Raw genomic sequence first — 20,678 nt, 5'->3', positions numbered from 1 at the left:
ACCTGCCTCATATTGTCAAATTTGTCTTAATGGTTTTATTTAAAGGCCAAAGGACTAACTTCTTAATACTACTTTTGCAGCCACTTATTATCATTCTCTATTTCGTTCATTTGCAATTAATACAAACAAAATTGTTTATCCAATATTTGTCAGCTTACTCCATAGTATGGTTCTAGTATTTAGTCACAAACCTTTGAGTGTGGGTAACTACATAAAAGAAGATACAAAATGACCAGACTCTGTTTATTTCCCAGTGATCGTTTGTTTCTTAAAAAAAGCTATTTTGATTTTACAGTACTTTACCTTGTCCTTGTTGAATTTTACATATTCTGGTGTGAAAGACTGCCATGTTGAATTACTAAAAGGAACAAATCTATCAAGCTAGATTTCATTCTGTGATTTGACTTGTTCAGTCGTAATATTAGCAGGCATTTTTGAGGAGATAATTGAGACCTTTCAGTACAAGTGACTACAGTATTTTTCAGAGGTATTGACCTTTAAATGCTGATCTGAGCTGAAGTCCTGCCTGTTTGCTCAGGTAGAATTAAAAGATACTGTGACAGTAAGGTTGAAGCCAATTTTTCTTCTTAACCACTATCTCAAAAAAATAGCTGGCTGCTTATCTTATTCACTGTTTGATTCAAGATGGAAATAATTTAGTTCAACTTTCTGTTCACAAGATCATATTCAGTCAGCTAATGGTTGCAAAACTGTCAAAAACTGGTTGGAACTTTTTATGCAATTAATATTACTGAAGGAGGAAAGAACTTCCACTTAGATGAAATCTTATCACATTCTTCAACTATCTGCAGAACACACATTTTATTATCTTGAAGGTGTAGAAGGATGGGTTAGTAAATTTGCAGACGACACTAAGGTCGGTGGAGTTGTGGATAGTGACGAAGGATGCTGTAGGTTGCAGAGAGACATAGATAAGCTGCAGAGCTGGGCTGAGAGGTGGCAAATGGAGTTTAATGCAGACAAGTGTGAGGTGATGCACTTTGTTAGGAGTAACCGGAAGGCAAAGTACAGGGCTAATGGCAAGATTCTTAGCAGTGTAGATGAGCAGAGAGATCTCGGTGTCCATGTACACAGATCCTTGAAAGTTGCCACCCAGGTTGACAGGGCTGTTAAAAAGGCATACAGTGTTTTAGCTTTTATTAATAGAGGGATCGAGTTCCGGAACCAAGAGGTTATGGTGAAGCTGTACAAAACTCTGGTGCGGCCACACTTGGAGTATTGCGTACAGTTCTGGTCACCGCATTATAAGAAGGATGTGGAAGCTTTGGAAAGGGTGCAGAGGAGATTTACTAGGATGTTGCCTGGGATGGAGGGAAGGCCTTACAAGGAAAGGCTGAGGGACTTGAGGCTGTTTTCATTAGAGAGAAGAAGGTTGAGAGGTGACTTAATTGAAATATATAAAATAATCAGAGGGTTAGATAGGGTGGATAGGGAGAGCCTTTTTCCTAGGATGGTGACGGCGAGCACGAGGGGGCATAGCTTTAAATTGAGGGGTGAAATAGCAGAGGTAGTTTCTTTACTCAGAGAGTAGTCAGGGAATGGAACGCTTTGCCTGCAATGGTAGTAGATTTGCCAACTTTAGGTACATTTAAGTCGTCATTGGACAAGCATATGGACGTACATGGAATCGTGTAGGTTAGATGGGCTTGAGATTGGTATGACAGGTCGGCACTACACTGAGGGCCGAAGGGCCTGTACTGTGCTGTAACGTTCTATGTTCTATGTTCTATAAAGCCACCTATTTATTTTTGCACTGTAATTTCTTTAACATAAAAAATTAGCTGCTACTTTTTAGGAAACCTCTCACAAGCAGTGAAAATTCAGTTTTTCCTCACTAGCGCCCTCAAATGTGAGGCAATTTTGTTCAAAAGCCTTCAAGATTGGATGTGAAGTTGTTCATTTTGGAAGGAATAACCAAGCAGCAGGATATTAAATGGAGAAAATCTGCAGAAAGCTGCAACTTGGGGGTACTTGAACATGAAACACTAAAAGCTGGCACACAGTTGCAGCTGGTAATCAGGCAGGTTAATGAAATGTTGCCTCTCATTTCAGGGGGGTTGCAGTATAGAAATAGGGCAGTCTTACTGTCATGGTACAAAGTGCTGTTGAGACCACATCTAGAGTACTGTAATGAGTTTTGCCCCCCCTTATTTAAGGAAAGATATAGGCAGCTGAAAAGATTCACAATGATGATTCCTGTATGGAGGGATTGTCTTATCAGCAAAGGCTGTCCTCACTAGTGTATAGAATAATGATAAGTGATCTTATTGAAATGTACAGGATTCTTTAAAAGACTTCACAGGGTAAATGCTGAGAGGATGTTACCCCTTATGGGAGAATCTAGAACCAGAGGGCATAGCCTTAAAATAAAGGGGGTTTAAGACTGAGATCTTTTTCTCTCAGATGATTGAGGATCTTTGGAACTCCTTGCCACAGAGACCTGTAGGGGAAAAGTATTTGTGTGTATTTAAGGCTGAGAGAGATTCTTTTTTCCGTTGGGGAATCCAAGGTTATGGGGAAAATGCAGGAGAGTGGTTGTGAAGAATGTCCGATCAGCATGATCCTAATAGAAAGTTGGAGCAGACTTAAGGAGGCAAACACCTTATTGTTACTAGTTCTTACTGTTTTAGGGGTTGTTATAAAAGACTCCAGCATTTTCCCTACTATTGTTCCCATTCTATTTCATTCCTTGGCCTTGGTGAGAACATGCTTGAAACATTGCCAAAACCGCGCACATTCTCACCTGAGAAAGATATTCTTCCTATAGAGGGTGCGCGGTGAAAATTTACCAAACTAATTCCTGGGACAGCAGGGCTGACATATGTGGAGAGGTTGAATTGGTTAGGACTTTCTTTGCTGGAGGTCGTAAGGATAGATGGGGGAGGGTTCTCGTTGAAACTTATGAAATTCTAACAGGATTAGACAGAGAAGATGCAAAAAGGATGTTCCCTGCATTAGGAGAGTCCAGAACGAGTAGTCACAATCTAAGGTATGGGATAAACCATTTAGGATTAGGATGAGGAGAAATTTCTTCACCCACAGAGTGGTGAACCTGTGGCATTTTCTGTCAGAGCAGTCAAGGCTGAAAACATTGTATGATTTCAAGATAGAGTTAGATATATCACTTGTGCTAAAGCGATCAAAGGGTATGAAGTTAATGTGGGAACAGATTACTGAGTTAGATGATTGGCTATGGTCATAATGGACAGTGGAGCAGGCTTGAAGGGTGGAATAGCCTACTCCTATTTTCTATGACTTTGAGCCTTGGAGTACCTTTACAGTACAATTAAAATATTCCAGACACTAATATTTCTTTACCCTTGTATATTATCTAAGTTTATGGAAATAACTTGGTAAATTCCTTTGAGATGTTGTACTTTGCAACATTATTCTAGATGCAAATAACGGTGTTGTGGGCTAACAAGTTTCCTTTTATTTTTCAATATCCTTGTATTGAAAATTTTTATTTCCGTATAAACAACTTGTATGTATTGATGTCTGTCTGTGTATTAATTCACTATTTTTTAATCTCTTGACCTTAACAAGTAGTTGATGTTCTTTTCTGGCTGTCCTCCCAAAAAGAAAACAAAGAAACAAAGTTGCCTTGTGACCCTGTCAGGAGCTCAATAAGTCTTTCAATGTGTTAATCACACCTTATAAGAGTTAAAGAAAAATTACTATCATCCAAAAACACAAGACACGAAGTGTGAAGTTAGACTCATAAAAGCTAGTGCCCATGTTAAGGGGCAGAACTAAACAAAAGGCACATCATCTTCTGTGACCTTGTGTTTTTTTAAAAAAAATCCATTTTAAAGTTTAGAATAAACCATTTTAAACTTTACCTTCTGATTCTCCCCTGAAAATACTTTTTGTCTTTCATTTAGACATTCACCCACACCACCTGGTTGCAGTTTCCTGACCAGTGTAGCTATGGCTGAGTGATAATGGGAACTGCAGATGCTGGAGAATCCAAGATAACGAAATGTGAGGCTAGATGAACACAGCAGGCCCAGCAGCATCTCAGGAGCACAAAAGCTGACGTTTCGGGCCTAGACCCTTCATCAGAGAGGGGGATGGGGTGAGGGTTCTGGAATAAATAGGGAGAGAGGGGGATGCAGACTGAAGATGGAGAGAAAAGAAGATAGGTGGAGAGGAGAGTATAGGTGGGGAGGTAGGGAGGGGATAGGTCAGACCAGGGAAGACGGACAGGTCAAGGAGGTGGGATGAGGTTAGTAAGTAGGAGATGGAGGTGCGGCTTGGGGTGGGAGGAAGGGATGGGTGAGAGGAAGAACAGGTTAGGGAGGCAGAGACAGGTTGGACTGGTTTTGGGATGCAGTGGGTGGGGGGGGAAGAGCTGGGCTGGTTGTGTGGTGCTGTGGGGGAAGGGGACGAACTGGGCTGGTTTTGGGATGCGGTGGGGGAAGGGGAGATTTTGAAGCTGGTGAAGTCCACATTGATACCATTGGGTTGCAGGGTGGTTCCACAGCAGCTTGTAGGGTCTGATCAAGCTGTGTTATTTTGGCTTTCCTGTCTTGCCAGCGTGGTCCTGCCTCATCATCTGATGTTGAGTCTTCTTTCAGTTTCTTTGGATCTTGCCCAAGTCAGTCCAGTTTGGCTCTCTGCCCTACTTGTGGGTGGTAAATTGAAATTGACCACATGCACACACTGTGATGCTGGTTCTGGGGGCATGACATGAGATCCGCTGACTACATCAAATACCGTTGAGGTTCAACTTAACAAATCACCAGGAGACTAGTATACATGTTACAATCATTTATTAATGTGAACACAAGAGGAATCAGTCTTAAACATTCGAAGAGTGAATTCTGGCAAAAATCTATAAGTTCTCATATCTCATACGCTTGATGTCACCTGCTCAGTTTCTCAAATGATCAATTTGCAATCCTATGTTTAGTAAATGATTATTATTTCCTCAATACTTACCAGATGTTGTTCATGTCCACCTCAGTCCCCTTATCCCTGATAGTGCAGCCTAGGTTGTTCTTATTTCTACCACTTCTATCACAGTGAGCCTTTAGCCTAGTTTTATTCCTTATCCTGTCTAGAATACACCTGCTAAGTTGCATTTATTTCATTAAAAGCATTTCTTAGCGCACTTGTTTATCCGTTCCAGGCCTATATGTGACTTTAGAGCCACAGAAGTGTGGTTGATTTGAAATTACTTGTATGCCTCCCTCTGTTTAAACACCCGATGATCTGTATGTCCTTGTATGCATGATCTGCCTGTACTGTATGCTAAACAAAACTTTTCACTGTATTTGGTACATGTGATAGCAATAAATCAAATCAAAGAGGCAAATCCAGAAATAACTTTATCCTTAATAAATTTAGAAGCCCAGAACATCAGTATACAAACCAAGGCTGAAGCATTTACAATCATTTTCAGTTTGAGGTATCGTGTGGCTGATCTATCTTAGACGCCTCCTGAAATGAGATACCAATCTACAGCTGGTTTAATTCGCCCCACATGATATCAAGAAATACCTGTATATTAGTCTGTCATTGCTAGAATTATTCTTCACAACCTTTCTTGAACAAGACCATAATATTTGCAATTCTCCACTCTTTGGCACCTCCCTTGAGTACAAGGATGACTAAAAAATTCCGTTCCATGCTTTTGCAATTTCTGCACTCACTTGCTTCAAAATCCTTGGATGCATTTCATCTGGTCCTGGTCGCTTGTCAATTTTAAGTACTACAATCTATCCAAGATTTTTTTTTCTTATTAATTTTAAACCTTTCTAGTGACAAGTTTCCTTCTCTGTCACCAAATGCCCTGGGCAGCAACGTCTCATTTCGTGAGGACAGATGCAAATATTCATTTAACACTTCAGTCATGCCCCCTCCCATAATGTCATGCCCGCTGCTTTTTGGTCTCCAGTCATCCTCACTCTTTCCTTAACCACTCGTATTATTATAGGTATCTGCAGAGGAGTTTGAAATTCCCCTTTGTGTTAGATGCTAGTCTTTTTCCCTCTCTGCTTTTCTTATTTCTTGTCTCAACTTTTTTGGAAAGAGCCTCACCCTGCATAAGCTTTCATCACAAGATAACACCCCATCCCAGGTATCAGTCAAGCGGACCTTCTCTGAATTCCTTCTAACACTGTGCACCCTTTCTTAAATAGTGAGACCAAAACTGCATACCATACGCCAATGTGTGGCCTTACCTGTGTTTTACACAACAATAGCAAAACATCTTTAATATTCCATTCCCTTGCAATTAACACATCCTATGTGCCTTCAGTTGCTGTACCTGTGTACTAAGTTTTTTTTTTGTGATTCGCGTTTTATTTTGTGATTCGCGTTTTAGGACATACAGATCCGTATACCTCCAGAATTCAGGAATCTCTCTCTGTTTAAATATTATACTATTTTTCTTTCTGTCAAAGAGAACGAGTTCACATTTTCCTGCATATTATCTCATCTGCCTTTGCAGACTCCTTTAATACCTCTTCTAAACTTGCTTTTCAACTGATCTTGTTGTCAGCAAAGTTAGCAACCGTATCTTCGATCCCTTCATCCAAGTTATTGATATAAATTGCAAATATTTGAGCTCTTAACACTGACCCATCTGGCATGCATCTGCCACATCTTGCCAACCTGAAAGCAATACATTTATGCCTACCTATTGGTTAACAAATCCTGCATCTATACTAAAATGCTACTGTCACACCACAAATTCTTATCTTGTATCATAACCTTGGAAGTGATACCTTATCAAATGCCTTTTGGAAATCCAAATTTCCCCCCCTCAAACCATGTGAATTCTGCCTTTTTACTTTAAGATTTTTGAAAGGCCTTGCTGTAGCCTCCTTAATGATAGGCTCTAGTATCTCCCCTGTGACAGAAGTTATGCTAAACAGCCTGTAGTAGTTTCCTGCAGTCTCTCTGTCTCCCTTATGACTATGTGAATAGTCACATTTACTATTTTGCACACTATTTGCTGAATTTTATTATGGATTTTCATATTTAAAAAGATATAACACAAATATCAAAGATGAAATGTTGTCTAAGTTTTATGTTGGAATCCATAGATTAAGATAATTTTGTTAGTTTACAATAAATATATATTCTCTTTTGGTCACACACTGCCTCTGTCACATGCTTTCATGCACACCCTGTCATGTGCTTCTTTTCACGTGCTCCCTTACACACTGTCACTCTTTTTCTTGTATGCCCTTTCTCTTGCACACCTCTCATGAGTTTTTTTTTCTCACCCCTCCCCTCCCCGCATATTGTGTGCCAGGCTGAAGTACCCATTAACAATAAATTGGAGGTTATTTTTGACCATACACTGAACTGGATCAATACTGTAATTTGCTCCTGTAACCACAGACTTGGATTTTTGAGGAAGTAACTCCCACCTGAGTCCTGGAAATCTGTCACCCATCCACAAGGCACAAGTTATGAGTTTGATGGAATATTCTTCGCTTGATGTAGAGCACCCTGGGACAGAACAGGTCACATGATTGATACCCCATTGATTAACTTAAACCTTCAATCCCACCACCACTGTCAGACATTTCAGCTACATTAAAAGGTCATTCAGCCCAACAAGCCTTATTCTCTTAGAATCAAATTTTCCCTCCTCCTAATCTTTCAGCATAATCCTATCTATCTGTCTGCAGGTTGATGATTTTATATACCTTTAACAAATTTGTGTGGGGTCTGAACAGAGTAGGCAGGGAAGAGCTGTTCCCATTACTGCAAAGATTGAGAAAGAGGACACAGATTTAAGGTGATTGGCAAACAAAGCAGCAGAGAACATTCTTTCATGCAGTGAGTGGCTGGAATCTGGGTTAATTGCTTGAGATGTGGTGGAGGCAGGTTTAGTCAAGGCATTTAAGTTGGAATTTGATAATCATCAAAATGGAAGAATATGCAGGACTATGGATAACTGGGAACGGTGTCTGAATGGTCTCTTCCTGCGATGTATCAATGCTGTGATTTTGAAATTCCACTACCTGATAAACGCCTCATTGTCTACTTCAGTAATCCCTCTTGGCTTTGCCTAACTTTGTCTTTTAGTTAAACATTTCTAATTTAGCTAAAGTTTGGGATCTGTGACAAAACGTATTTTCTTGTTGTAACTTTAATTTTGGTAACTTACTCCCTGTTAATGAAATATTGTTCTTTTAACGTGCATCAATTTTCTTGTAGCTAGTCACTTGGAGTCTTGCTTTATGTCACATCAAAGTTCATTTCCCACTCTTTCTGCTGGCGTCGATATAACAAACCCGGAGGTCATACGGTTACTTAAAAAGGTAATTGAGTATTGATAAAATTGTAATATTTCTGTTTTGAAACTGTAGTCAATCTTTGTAAACATTTTTTAAAAATGTAAAACTTTAACTTTTTTTTACAGTTTCGCCTTCTTAATGAGTTTCAGAAGGAAGTTCCATCCTTTTGGATACGCCAGCCAGAGAAGTATATTTTTATTACCTGTTAAGACTTTATGGATTGGTACTAGTGTACTTGTTTTACATTGTAACTAAAGTATTAATCATTTACCTTTTGTGGTTTATCATGTTGGTTAGCAGAATACTTAATCATGTATCTGAAAAATTCAAATTACAGAAATTTTAACATATGAGACCTTTGAAATACTCTGTTTCTGAAGTTTATTGTGAAAATGTGAAATATTTTGCTTCACTTGTCACCATAAAAAGTAGCATGAATAACTCTCTGCATATCTGTGATTCGCAGCTAAGAATTTGCTTCAGCATTAACAGCAATTGTAAATCTCTGATTTTCAATTTTCTCCAGGTTTATGGAAGAGATAGTGGAGAGCACTCTGTCACTGCTGTCAGTAACTCATGAACAGAGTTTCAGAGCTGAATCCTCGTACCATGTGCTGAAACCTGTCCATTTTCTAGCATTGTTGGATACAAAAGCCTCCTGGTTCAATAAGTGGATGGTAAAAATAATTAATATAAAAGTAATTTAATGATAACAAGCAAAGAATCTTAAAACATCCATAATATTTCCACCACATGATTGACTTTTGACCAGCAAATAGAGTCATGAAGTATTGACACACAATCTTGGCCTGCTAGTTTTCAATGTAAATTTAATCCAGGCTTGGCCTATATTGCCCAGTTGCTGTCCAAAGTTCTACTCACTTTTGTTGCCTGCTTCACCTTAAAGACTGAAGTCTAGCTGTGATACAGCTTCCTTACATGCACTTTAAGAACTCTGTACCATTTTAATCCCAGATGTTATTTATTTCTATTGACTTTATGTAAGTTCCAACTATGTTACTGTGACAAAATTCTCTAAATTGCATGCAAGTCTCATTCTCGATTTTTCTTTCATGCTACTCCATGATTTATTTCTTAATTTAGTCATCTGTGCTCTGACAGAACACATGTCTTTTGTCACTGTCTGCTGATGTTTCATCCTAAGCCATTTTTCGTGCTGGTTTCTGTCGATAGTTCTTTGTCGTTACTCTCTCTTTTCAGTGGCACGTCAAGGAGGCAGATTCCAAGACTACCTCAACTGGGTCATGAATCGAGGCAGTGTTGTTGTTAGTCTGAACTGCACATCATTCGTTCACAGGACAGAGTTAACATTAACAAAAATTGTAAAACATATTCTCAGAATGGTATTTCACAGAAGCAAAAGGAATTAAAACTAATATAAGCCAAAGAAAAATATTAACTTGGTCAGAGGTTTTAAGAGAAACGTGAAAAGAACTGAGGCAGCTGGAGATGTTTAGGAGAATATTTTCTTCAGATGATGTTCATAAAGCCTCAGAGGATAGATTTATCTTTTTTGAAGGGAAATTCAAGTCTGAAAAAAGTAGAATGAGATTAGAAAGATAGAGGGGTGAAGTGCTGTCTGAGACATGTAGGTTGTGACATTTGAGTGGGAGAAAAAAAGGAAAGGCAGTATTGAGTAAAGAGGATGAGAGAGAGAAATTATGGGCTTATGACTGAAGCAGTAGCTAAAATGCATTTACAAATGGAACAAAACAGCAATTCAACTGCAGAACCGACTTCCTAGGACACTTTGATGTCCAGAAACCTGTACAAGTTCTGAACAGTACTGCTTTACAGCATTGTGTTGTCATAAAATACATCTAAAAGGCTCAGATTTTCAACTGACTGGAAGTAGTTTCAAGCACTTCAATGCCTAACTGAAGTTCCCAGCCAACACCTGTTTCCTCATTATAACAAGGTGTGAAGCTGGATGAGCACAGCAGGCTAAGCAACATCTTAGGAGCACAAAAGCGGATGCTTTGGGCCTAGACCCTTCATCAGAGAGTTCCCATTATCTTTGATCACCTGTTTCCTCATTCCCTTCTTTGTGCCTCCCCGCAACCTAGTCAAAAATCACATGACACCACATTGTAGTCCGACAGGGTTATTTGAAACCTCAAAATTTTGGAGCTGAAGAAGCAGTATCAGCACAGATATTCAGTACATTAAGTGAAAAGCACTGTTTACAAATTAAAACAATTTGCTGTTGCGACCAGCTAACAGCTAACTAATACAATAAGTAATTTGTTGAAGCTTGTTTTTAGAATGTTGCTGTGACTGGATTATTAAGCTTGCAGATCAGCTGGAATCTATCCTGGAATGTAATTTATGATGCAAGAATCTATCCTAAACATTGACTCAAAAGTCTCAGTCTTGTTTTTATTGGGCCCAAGTCTTAATTTCAAATTGCTTTTGAAGATTCATACGAGTCGTTTTTTTGGTTTGAAAGAAAAGAATTGTTACAATATTGGAATATCTATTACATAGAAAATAGGAGCAGAGGGAGGCCATTTGGCCATTTGAGCCTGCACCACCATTCTTCAGATCATGGCTGATTATCCAACTCTATTGCCTATTTCTGCTTTCTCCCCATAACTTTTGAGCCCTTTCACCCCAAGTGCTATATCTAGTCGCCTCTTGAATACATTCACTGTTTTGGCGCCAACTACTTCCTGTGGTGATGACTCAGGTTATTTGGTTAATTATTTGGATAGTATCACAGATTTTAAACAAAATAGTTTAAGGGCTCTGACTTAGCGAGTTGAGATGTTTAATTCCAGCACTGAAGTACTGTCTTGCTGAAGTCAACATTGATCAAAATTGGCGGGACTTTTGTTGAAAGCATTATTCTGATAACCTTTAGTGCTGAAACCCTAATGCATGCTTTTGTCAAATTAAGATTTATTCCAATACTTTCATTGTTAAATTCCTGCCTCCTCCCACCATAAATTCCAGTTCATCCGAAGTATGTTCTGCGTTGCCCCAATTTTCATTCATCTGCTATCTTCATTAGCTTATTGCTGTCCAGTGCCAACTGAATTACAGTGACAGTAGCAATGTGGATACAAAATTGCCTGAGGAAGAAGAGACAAAGTAGTGGTTGATTTTCCAGACTGGCACAAAGTTTGAAATATAGCCCCCAAAGGACTGTTTTGGGATGACTGCTTTTCCTGTTATTCTATTAATCTAAATTTTGATAGTGCAAGGGACAGTGTCCAGTTTTGCAAATGATATAAAACTTAGACACATTTAAAACCACTGTAAAAGTACAAAATTTGTTGCAGGGGCAGATATGTGGAAGATGAAGTTGAATTCAGAGTAGTGTGAGGTGATACATTTTGACAGAACGGGGAAGTGCAGGATGATAAAGAGTGCTACTCTAATTGGTGTGCTGATACATTCAGGATTAGATGTGTCTATATGCTGAAGTCACTAAAGGTGGCAAGGCAGGTACAGTGAACATGTGATAAATAATATGGCTTTATTAAATGTGTTGTAGAGTACAAGAATTAGGAGAATATGCTGAACTTGTACAAACTACTAGTTAGTCTTTGGCTCGAATATTGCCTGTAGTTGTCAGTTCCACATTTTAAAAAGAGTATGAGCATATCGGAGAGCGTTCAGAAGAGGTTTTGTGAATGGTACTGGGGTTGTGACACTGCAATGATGATAGGTTGGAGAAGTTCAGATTGTTTTCGATGGAGAGGAGAAGGCTAAAGGAAATTTGATGGATGTTTTCAAAATCATGAGAGTCAGATGGTAATTAGGGAGAAACTGTTCTCATAAAAGCTTCAAGAACAAGAAAGCGTAGCTGTAAGGTAATTTGTAAAATATGCAAATGCAATGTGAAAACAAATTGTTTCACACAGTCATCTGAATCTAGAACACACTGCCTGGAAGTTTGGTGCAGCCAGATCAGTTGAGACATTCAAAAGGATGTTAGAATATTGTTCAAATAGAAATTTATATTCTGAGTAATCTGGTAAAGGCACGAAAATAACCCTGAAATATAATGCTCACTTGGAGAACCTTTGCAGAGATGATGGGCCGAACAGCCTCCTCCTTTACCATAATAATTCTGTTGCTGACTCCATCTCACATCTTTACACATTCTACTCCTCAGCCCTGTAATTGTTCCCAAATATACTTCTACAGTACTTTCAGTATTTCTTTGCCACCTCTCTCCCATCATTGAAGGTAGTTCCTTCAACGGGATAGATGATCTTCAAAATTGGCTCTATAGACACGACATCTTTTTTAAGCACCTTTATAACATTTGTCGAAACCCATTCCTTAATTCTTATCTCCCAATAACTCTGAAACAAAAACAGAAGTTGCTGGAGAAATTCAGCAGATCTGGCAGCATCTGTAGGAAGAAAGCAAAGTTGACGTTTTGAGTCTGGTGACTCATCATCAAAACACATCTCCTAATCCCACTGTCTACCCAGCATAGAGCTCAGGTATTGCTTGTCTGTGATGCACATTGAGAGGATTTGATGTCAAGTGCAGGTTAAAGTTTTAGCCTTTGTTGTGACATTTGCATGGAGATAGAAAATTACACAGTTTGTAGTTTTCTGCATAAGTCTATATTAAGTCACTAAAACCATCATTGCAAAATAGCCTGAAATTGGACAAGGCACTGGTCAGGATGTGCTTCAGTTGCTGATAGCCAAGTCCCTGTTTGCTGCCAATTTAAGTGAAATGGGGTGTTCAGCTGATTCTGTCAACCCGATAGCAAAGTAAATGCTCAATGCTCCTTTCAGGCCAATGTCTGAGCGTTGAGGCTGGTTATGGTCAATTAACTGTTTTGGGGAGGCCACGCCGTCTCCATGCCTGAGACAGGACTTACAAAATAAGCTGTCTTTAAGCTTTGTCATGGCAATTGCTTATCGAGTGTCAGAGAGAGCCCTTGAAGGGTATTCTCAAATCCCACCAGAAAACAATGCAACATCCCCACTGAGTTAGGAATCTTTTGGCCAAGACTGCCCACACTGGAGACCAAGCATCTGCAAAGGTGTTAAATGGTTTTAGCAATTTCAACAAGCCCAGATGGAGGTCAAAGCAAACAGCAGAAGGAGCACAGGAAAATTCAAGATTCCCAACCATTTGCGTCTTCAAACATTCCCTTGCCCAACAGCAGAAGTGGACATTGTTGATGATGGCAGGGTATGATGGCTGGCAGTGATTAATGGGATCCCAGGTAATCATGTCACATGTAAGTAACCTGGATGAGGCAACCAAATGCATCATTTATACATTTGCTGGTGACTCAAAACCTGGTGGGATTGAGAGCTGAGAAGAGGATGCAAGGAGGCTTCAAGGTAATTCTAGACACGTTGAGTGAGTGGGTAAACCCCTGGTAAATGCAGTACGTGGTGGATAAATCTGAAGTTATACACTTTGGCCTGAAAAACAGAAAGGCAAAATGTTATTTATATAGTGATATATGGAAATGTCTGCAAAGGGATAGATTAAATGCAGGAAGGATGTTTTCCCTGGATGGGAAGTGTTGAACTAGGGGTCAAAGTCTCAGGATATGGGGTAGGCTGTGCAGGACTGAGATGAGGGATATCTTCTTCATTCAAAGGGTAGTGATCATGTGGAATTCTCTACCACAGAAGATTGTGGCAGCCAAGTCATTAAGTATATTCAAGAAAGAAATTGATAAATGTTTAGATATTAAAGGAATCAAGGGTTATGGGTAAAAAGCAGGAATATGATATTGAGATAGAGCATCTACTGTGATCATATTGAATGGCAGAGCAGACTCGAAGATTGAAACTGCAGCTTCTAGTTTCTGTGTTTGTAATACACGTAACTAATCTTTGTCAGATGGTAAGTCCACCCTCATGATTTAACTTCTTCCAAATTACATGTGCAGATGGTGTAATACTCTGCATAGATAGGTGAAACTAGGAATATACTGTAGCATATCATGTGAACATTAGGGGAAATTGTAGCAAGTGTTGCAGTTTGGTTACGAATCTGTAATGAGAAGAAAGCTTATGGGCTCAGAATTTTGCTTGGAATAATGGAAGTCAAGTGTAGAATTCCTTGTTTTTAACATTAAAAAGTTACTTTCATTTCTGTTCATCCTAATACTGTATTTACACAAAGTAATTCACAACAAAGCATGTTTCTCATTTGAAAGTAATTCTCAATCACCTATAAGATCTTTCAGGAGATTTATGTGATTTGTTTCCTTTTCATAGCATGGTTACTACAGCAGAACCGTGGTTCTAAGACTCCTTGAAACTAAATACAAGTCATTGGTAAGTGTTCCAGAATTACTGAACGTCAGAAGCATATAAAATGTTTTATTTATGAGTGCTGTTAAGTTTCCTTGAATTTATGCAATGAGCAGAAGCTTTTCTTACTGCAACAAATGAAAAGTAATGTATTCGAGTATGTTGGATTATGCTCAAAGAACACACTCATGGAGGCTTAGAATAAGCCATCTCCCAAGAACTTCCAGTTGATGAAAACAAACAAAATCAAAGTTTACCTCTATAAACTTTCTCGGGGGCAGCATGGTAGCTTTGTGGTTAGCACTGTTGCTTCACAGTGCCAGTAACCCAGGTTCAATTTCAACCTTGCGTGACTGTCTGTGTGGAGTTTACACTTTCTCCCCGTGTCTGCGTGGGTTTCCTCTGGTTGCTTCAGTTTCCTCCCACAGTCCAAAGATATGCAGGTTGGGTGGATTGACTGTGCTAAATTGCCTGTAGTGTTCAAGGATGTGGATTGTAGGGGGATTGGTTTGGATGGGATGCTGTCAGGGTCGGTGTAGACTTATTGGGCCGAAGGGACTGTTTCCACACTGTAGAGACTCTATGATCTTCTATGATATTTTTGCATTCGAATAACTATTGAACTCTAAATTGATCACAGACACTAGCGAAAGACTGCAAGCATCATGATGCACAGGACAAGGAAGTGGTTAAAAAAAACAGCAAATAGAAATGAAAAAGAAAGTGAAAGAGAATCAGGAGACAGTATCTTAAGGGGGAAAATAAAACAAATGTTTTTAATAGTGTATCGTTCAGAAAGTGGAGAGATTGGATGAGGTTTTTCTACTCAAAGTAGAATGGACATTTAGAATCCCTACAGTGTGGAAAGAGGCTGTTAGTCGTTAGAATTTGCATGAACTCTCTGAAGAGCATCCCTCCCTATTTCTGTAACACCCCTTAACATGTCTCACAGCCAATCCGCCTAACCTGCACATCTTCAGACTGTGGGAGAAAACTGGAGCACCAGCTTGAAATCCATGCATACCCAAGGAGAATGTGCGATCTCCACACAGTCATCTGACACTAGAATCAAACCTGGGTCCCTGGTGCTGTGAGGCATAACATGATGATCAGTTGGAAAATAAAAACATGGAACCTTATAAAGGTCTTTGTTCATTACAGATAAATGTGAAAGTACTATTTCACAAGGGATCTCTTCATTTTATTTTCAAAAAAGCTGAAAATAGTTAGTGAATCATTTTGTAGTTAATTATTTTCAAATAAGACATTCAATTTATAAACTTCACAAACACTCTAGAAAACCTAAAGTGTAGTCTCATTCCTTTAATTAACGGAAGAATCTTAATTTGAAAATAATTTTGTGCCATGTCAAGCATTCTAGGAAAATTTCAGTGATGTGTGGCAAAAATTCACATGTTCGGTTTCAAAAGTTGTTAATGAATGAAGAAATGTATGGTTTTGATTCTCATAATATGTTTTATAATTGCCGTCATAAAACAAAATATCTTCATGTAAATTTGAAGATTTGGGAGGGAATGGTTTCCCATAATAGATAGTCAAGTATGGAAAGGTATTTTAAAATAATTTATTAAGAGCACCCATTTAAAAATGTTGCATAATCTTAATATACAAAAAATATACACATGACTGTAAAGGGCAAGGACAGTTTATTGCTCCTGGTGTGGGCAAACAGACGGTTGAAGAAGAGAGATGTTAATTCCATTGCTTACTCCTCAGAATGAGTTACTGAATTAAAAATAAGGAATGGCTGAAACTGGAAAATGACAGTTTCTGCCTGCTGCTAACAGCAGTCAACCTTCTTTGTTCTTTACTTCGGTGTATCAGTCAAGATGTCAGGAAGTTCTTTATCTTCTCCCAAGGGAAGAATGTTGGTGGTGGTAACTTATTCCTTTTTTTACGGGTGTCTTAGATTAGATTCCCAATGTGTGGAAACAGGCCCTTCAGCCCAACAAGTCCTCACCGCCCCTTGGAGCATCCCACCCAGACCCATCCCCTTGTAACCCTCACACCCCTGAACACTATGGGCAAATTTAGCATGGCCGATCCACCTAGCCTGCACATCTTTGGACTGTGGGAGGAAACCGGAGCACCCGGAGGAAACCCGCACAGACAGTTACCCGAGGCTGGAATCGAATCCAGGTCCCTGGCGCTGTGAGGCTGCAGTGCTAATCACTGATTTAGCCAAAATATTTGTCCAAACCATAATGGGTAACTTTTAAATGCTCCATTCTGTCCAAAGTCTCTGAATTGCCCAAAATGTTAGGCTGGTGCCAGCATGGTTCACCTTGAGAAGTTTTCTTCCATTCAAAGCGTCCCTCGAGAGCCTGTGTTTACATGCAACTTATTTATTCAAATGTCCCTTGTCAAGGGACAGATATTCAAGGTAACCCATCCCGTTTCCATTGATGGTCCATTAATCGGTGTATGGATAGTTTTATGTAGCTTTGATTAATCTTCAGGTTTTTGAGTTATGTATGGATTGTGAGGTCTCCTGTCACACCCTTATCAGGATTAGCATCAGCTTGTTTTGTTGCTTGTGCTAAAGACATGTCCTCGACCAAAATTACAACCATGGTTGCCTTGTGTTTATCAGCTGAGGAATCTGGTTTAAGGGGTTTTGTCATAAGAGAGAGAACAATTCCTATAATATTCAATAAATCTCATAGGATTTAATAAAATTATCCTACAATAAATTCTTACATTATCACTGTTTGAGCAATAATTTTGGAGACAGGTTCAATAAAGCCATTGAAGAAGAAATTGGATTATTATCTGGAAAGGAAAATGTGCAGGATTACATTGAGAAGGTAGGGGAATAGCACTTTGTGAATTGTTCATTTAGAGAGCTGAGACTGACATGACAGGCTATACTGATTCTGTGATATATCTGTATATGATAACTACAGAGAAAATGTTCACTGTTGATTTGGTAAGATGAAATGAAGTGTCATAGCAATATTTAAAACTTTAATTATATATTTTTATACAGATAACTGCTGCAGTTCGCCAATGCTTAGATTACTTTGATTCCAGAAGCACAGAGGATGATGGTACTGACAATTTATGTGCCATGCAGAATCAAATAAGTAAGTAGCTTGGTTAGCTGTAATCCCCTATTGAGAGTAATGCATTAAAAATGATGCAATCTAACATTAGTGTATACATTTTATCAATGGTCATGATTATTAAGATGATTATTAAGCTGGTTAAAGATTGTTTTATATTGGACTAATTTGCCAAGCTGAATGACATTGAGAAAACATATTCTCTTTTGAACGCACAGTGTTTTATAGTTTTAATTTTCCTTTTCTTTCTAAAGCCAATGGGCGGAGGATGTATTATACAGGACATGAATTGCAATATATTTACTTTGTACATTCACTTTGTCTTCTGGGAAGATTGTTGATGTACACGGATGGTAGAAAGCTATTTCCTATAAAGGTGAAAAACAGGAAAGGTAACAAATTTACAAATTACTTAGTAAAATTTAAATTGTAAAGTATGATCTGGTGTTTTTTTTTCCTGAGTTGTTTCAGAACACCTACAGCTTAGTGCTTTTAATGTCTATATTCATTGACTTGCATCTTAAATTTCAGATATATAAAAACGCATTGGCATAAAATGGTAGGCCCTGAGATGTACAAAACACCTACATATGTTTTGTATATTTACTGAAATATACATGATGGTGAGAGACCAGTTTTTCTTTTATTGGACATACCTATCAATCATTCAGAGTATGATCCTTTACAGGCCAAATGAGAGGAAAGAGCATTTGAAGAAGCAGAGCACAAACCTCTGTATGCAACAAGCCTTAGAAAACAACTACAACAAAATTCCGTTTGCATTTTAGCATTACTTTGTAGCAAAGACATTTCATAGGGACAGGCTGAAAAATGCAACATGTACTGTGAGCTGTTGTAGAACAGGTTTGCAATTTGGATCTGAGAACCTAATAGATCTGTGTTTCTTGAATTCTGGTCAGGGAAGATTGGTCGTTGATGACCTAAGAAGGTAGGACCTGAAAAGTGAAACATGGTTTGGAAGATTGGTCATTTCTTATTTTACCATGAGACTTTATTCACTTCCGTGTAACTATCCAGCCACTGTGCCATCACCATCCTCTAGCCCTCCATGTATCTCCTGTTTCTGCCATACTGTATTACCCGCTATGGTATTATTGATTGCTAAGACCTCTTTCTCTTATCCTGCTGAACCCTTGGAGATTCTTTCCCTTTTGCTTGACCCCAGCTAGATACTTTGCCCAGATGTCAAGATATCTTTTCCAGGATAGCAGGACCTTTCTCCCCACACTCTTCGTTGTAATAGGAACTTACTTACGTGTATGAACATATGATTTAAGAACAGGAGTAGGCCATTCAGCCCCTCGAACCTGCCCCACTATTCAATAAGATGGTGGCTGATTTGGTTGTAACACCAAAATTGGGTTGTCACCTATCCCCTTTAATTTTCTACCCCATTGCTTAACAATAATCTATCTCTGCCTAAAATTTTTCCAAGGACTCTACCTTCACCACCTTTTCAGGAATAGTCTTTGAAGTCTCATGACCCGCTCAGATGATTCTTTTTGTCTCATCTTGGTTTTTAATGGACAACCCCTGAATTTTAAACAATGAGCCCAGTACTAGTTTCTGCCATAAATGGAAACATCCTCTCCAAATCTACCCTGTTAAGACCCAACAGAATCTTGTATGTTTCAATTAAGTTGCCTGTTACTCCTCCAGATATTTTCTAATCAACCTGCTTGGAGATGTTATGGCACACCGCCAGGAGCAAGTCAGGCATGAAACTGGGCCTCTTAAACTGTATTGTCGAACCTTGTCTCACAAGACACCCTTTGAATTCCAGGTGTTGGAGTGGTAAACCTTCTCTCAGCTGCTTCTAGAATCTTTGTATCTTCCCTTAAATATAGTGACCAGAATTGAAAGCGAAATCTCATCATTATGCCTTGTATAACTGAAACTAACTCTTTAGGTCAGTGTTCAATTCCCCATTATAATATTTCCCTGACTTGCCTAATTGCTTGCTGTTCTTTTATGTTACCTTTTGTGATTCTTGGATGAGAACATCCAGGTTCCTCTGTGCATTGGACCCCTGCAATCTCTTGCTGTTTATATAATTCTTTTGTACTTACTGTCAAAAAACAATTTCACATTTTCTTACATAATAGTATATTTGCTACGTCTTTGCACATTCACTTCATTTATATCTTTTAGTAGCCTCTGTCTTCTTCACAACTTACTTTTCTACTTATCTTTGTGTCATCCGTAAACTTGGTAACATACCTTCTGTCCCTTGCTGTTAGTTTTAAACATTTGAACATCAGCACCAGTCTCCGGACAGTATTGGTTACAGTTTGCCAACCTGAAAAAGACCCAGTTATATCTCTCACCTGCTTCCTGTTCACCAGCCAGTTTTTTTTGTCTATGCCAATACACTGCCCTTATGTCATGAGTTTTTATTTTATATGATAGTCTTCAGGAAATCTAAACACTGTACATCTATTGGTTTATTCTTTATTCATAGCATGTGTTACTTGTTCAAAGAAATCCAATAGATTGGTCAGGCATGATTTCCCTTAAAGACCAAATTGAATCCAACTGATCGCATTGAATATATCTAGGTGCCCAGTTTAACTTGGTTAATGATAGCTTGTAATATTTTCCCTTTGATAGAGGTAAAGATAATTGGCTGTAGTTTCCTGTTTTCTGTTTTGTCTCCCATTATGAATAAAGGAATTACTATCTTATAACCTAATGGCACATCTCCGAATCAAGGAATGTTTGGAAACTTAGAACCCAATGCAACATTTCCTTATTTCCATGACAAATTCTACAGTCTTCCTTTCTATAGGACCAACTCAACTTTGTTGACTTCTTTCTCTTTTTAAAATGTTTACGGGAACACTTAAGAATCTGATTCTATAATTCTGACTTGTCTATTCCCTTCATAATTTTGTAAGACCTCTCCCATTCTTCTAAATTCCAATGAATATAACCTATGTCTACTCAACCTCTCCTCGTAAGTCAACCCCCTCAACTCCAGAATCAACCTAGTGAGTCTCTCTGCACCCTCTCCCGTGCCA

At 38.7% G+C, this 20,678-nt stretch overlaps 1 protein-coding gene across 4 annotated transcripts in view; it reads left to right on the top strand.

The window, feature by feature from the left end:
* tbc1d32 (TBC1 domain family, member 32) overlaps nt 1-20,678 on the top strand; it is a 228,770-nt gene that overhangs the window by 49,477 nt on the left and 158,615 nt on the right. For all 4 annotated transcript variants that reach the window (XR_007247581.2, XM_048531424.2, XM_048531423.2 and 1 more), the window contains 6 exons: nt 8,203-8,306; nt 8,408-8,469; nt 8,809-8,959; nt 14,516-14,575; nt 17,562-17,658; nt 17,892-18,029. Coding sequence is in view for 3 of the 4 variants with exons in the window: in XM_048531424.2 (XP_048387381.2) it covers nt 8,203-8,306; nt 8,408-8,469; nt 8,809-8,959; nt 14,516-14,575; nt 17,562-17,658; nt 17,892-18,029 (612 nt within the window). In the remaining variant the exon portion in view is untranslated. The remainder of the gene's footprint in view (nt 1-8,202; nt 8,307-8,407; nt 8,470-8,808; nt 8,960-14,515; nt 14,576-17,561; nt 17,659-17,891; nt 18,030-20,678) is intronic.

This window comes from Stegostoma tigrinum, chromosome 4, assembly GCF_030684315.1.
Source record: "Stegostoma tigrinum isolate sSteTig4 chromosome 4, sSteTig4.hap1, whole genome shotgun sequence".
Lineage (NCBI taxonomy): Eukaryota > Metazoa > Chordata > Chondrichthyes > Orectolobiformes > Stegostomatidae > Stegostoma > Stegostoma tigrinum.
The sequence above is the reverse complement of the archived record's forward strand: the minus strand, read 5'-3'. Positions and strand labels throughout refer to the sequence as shown.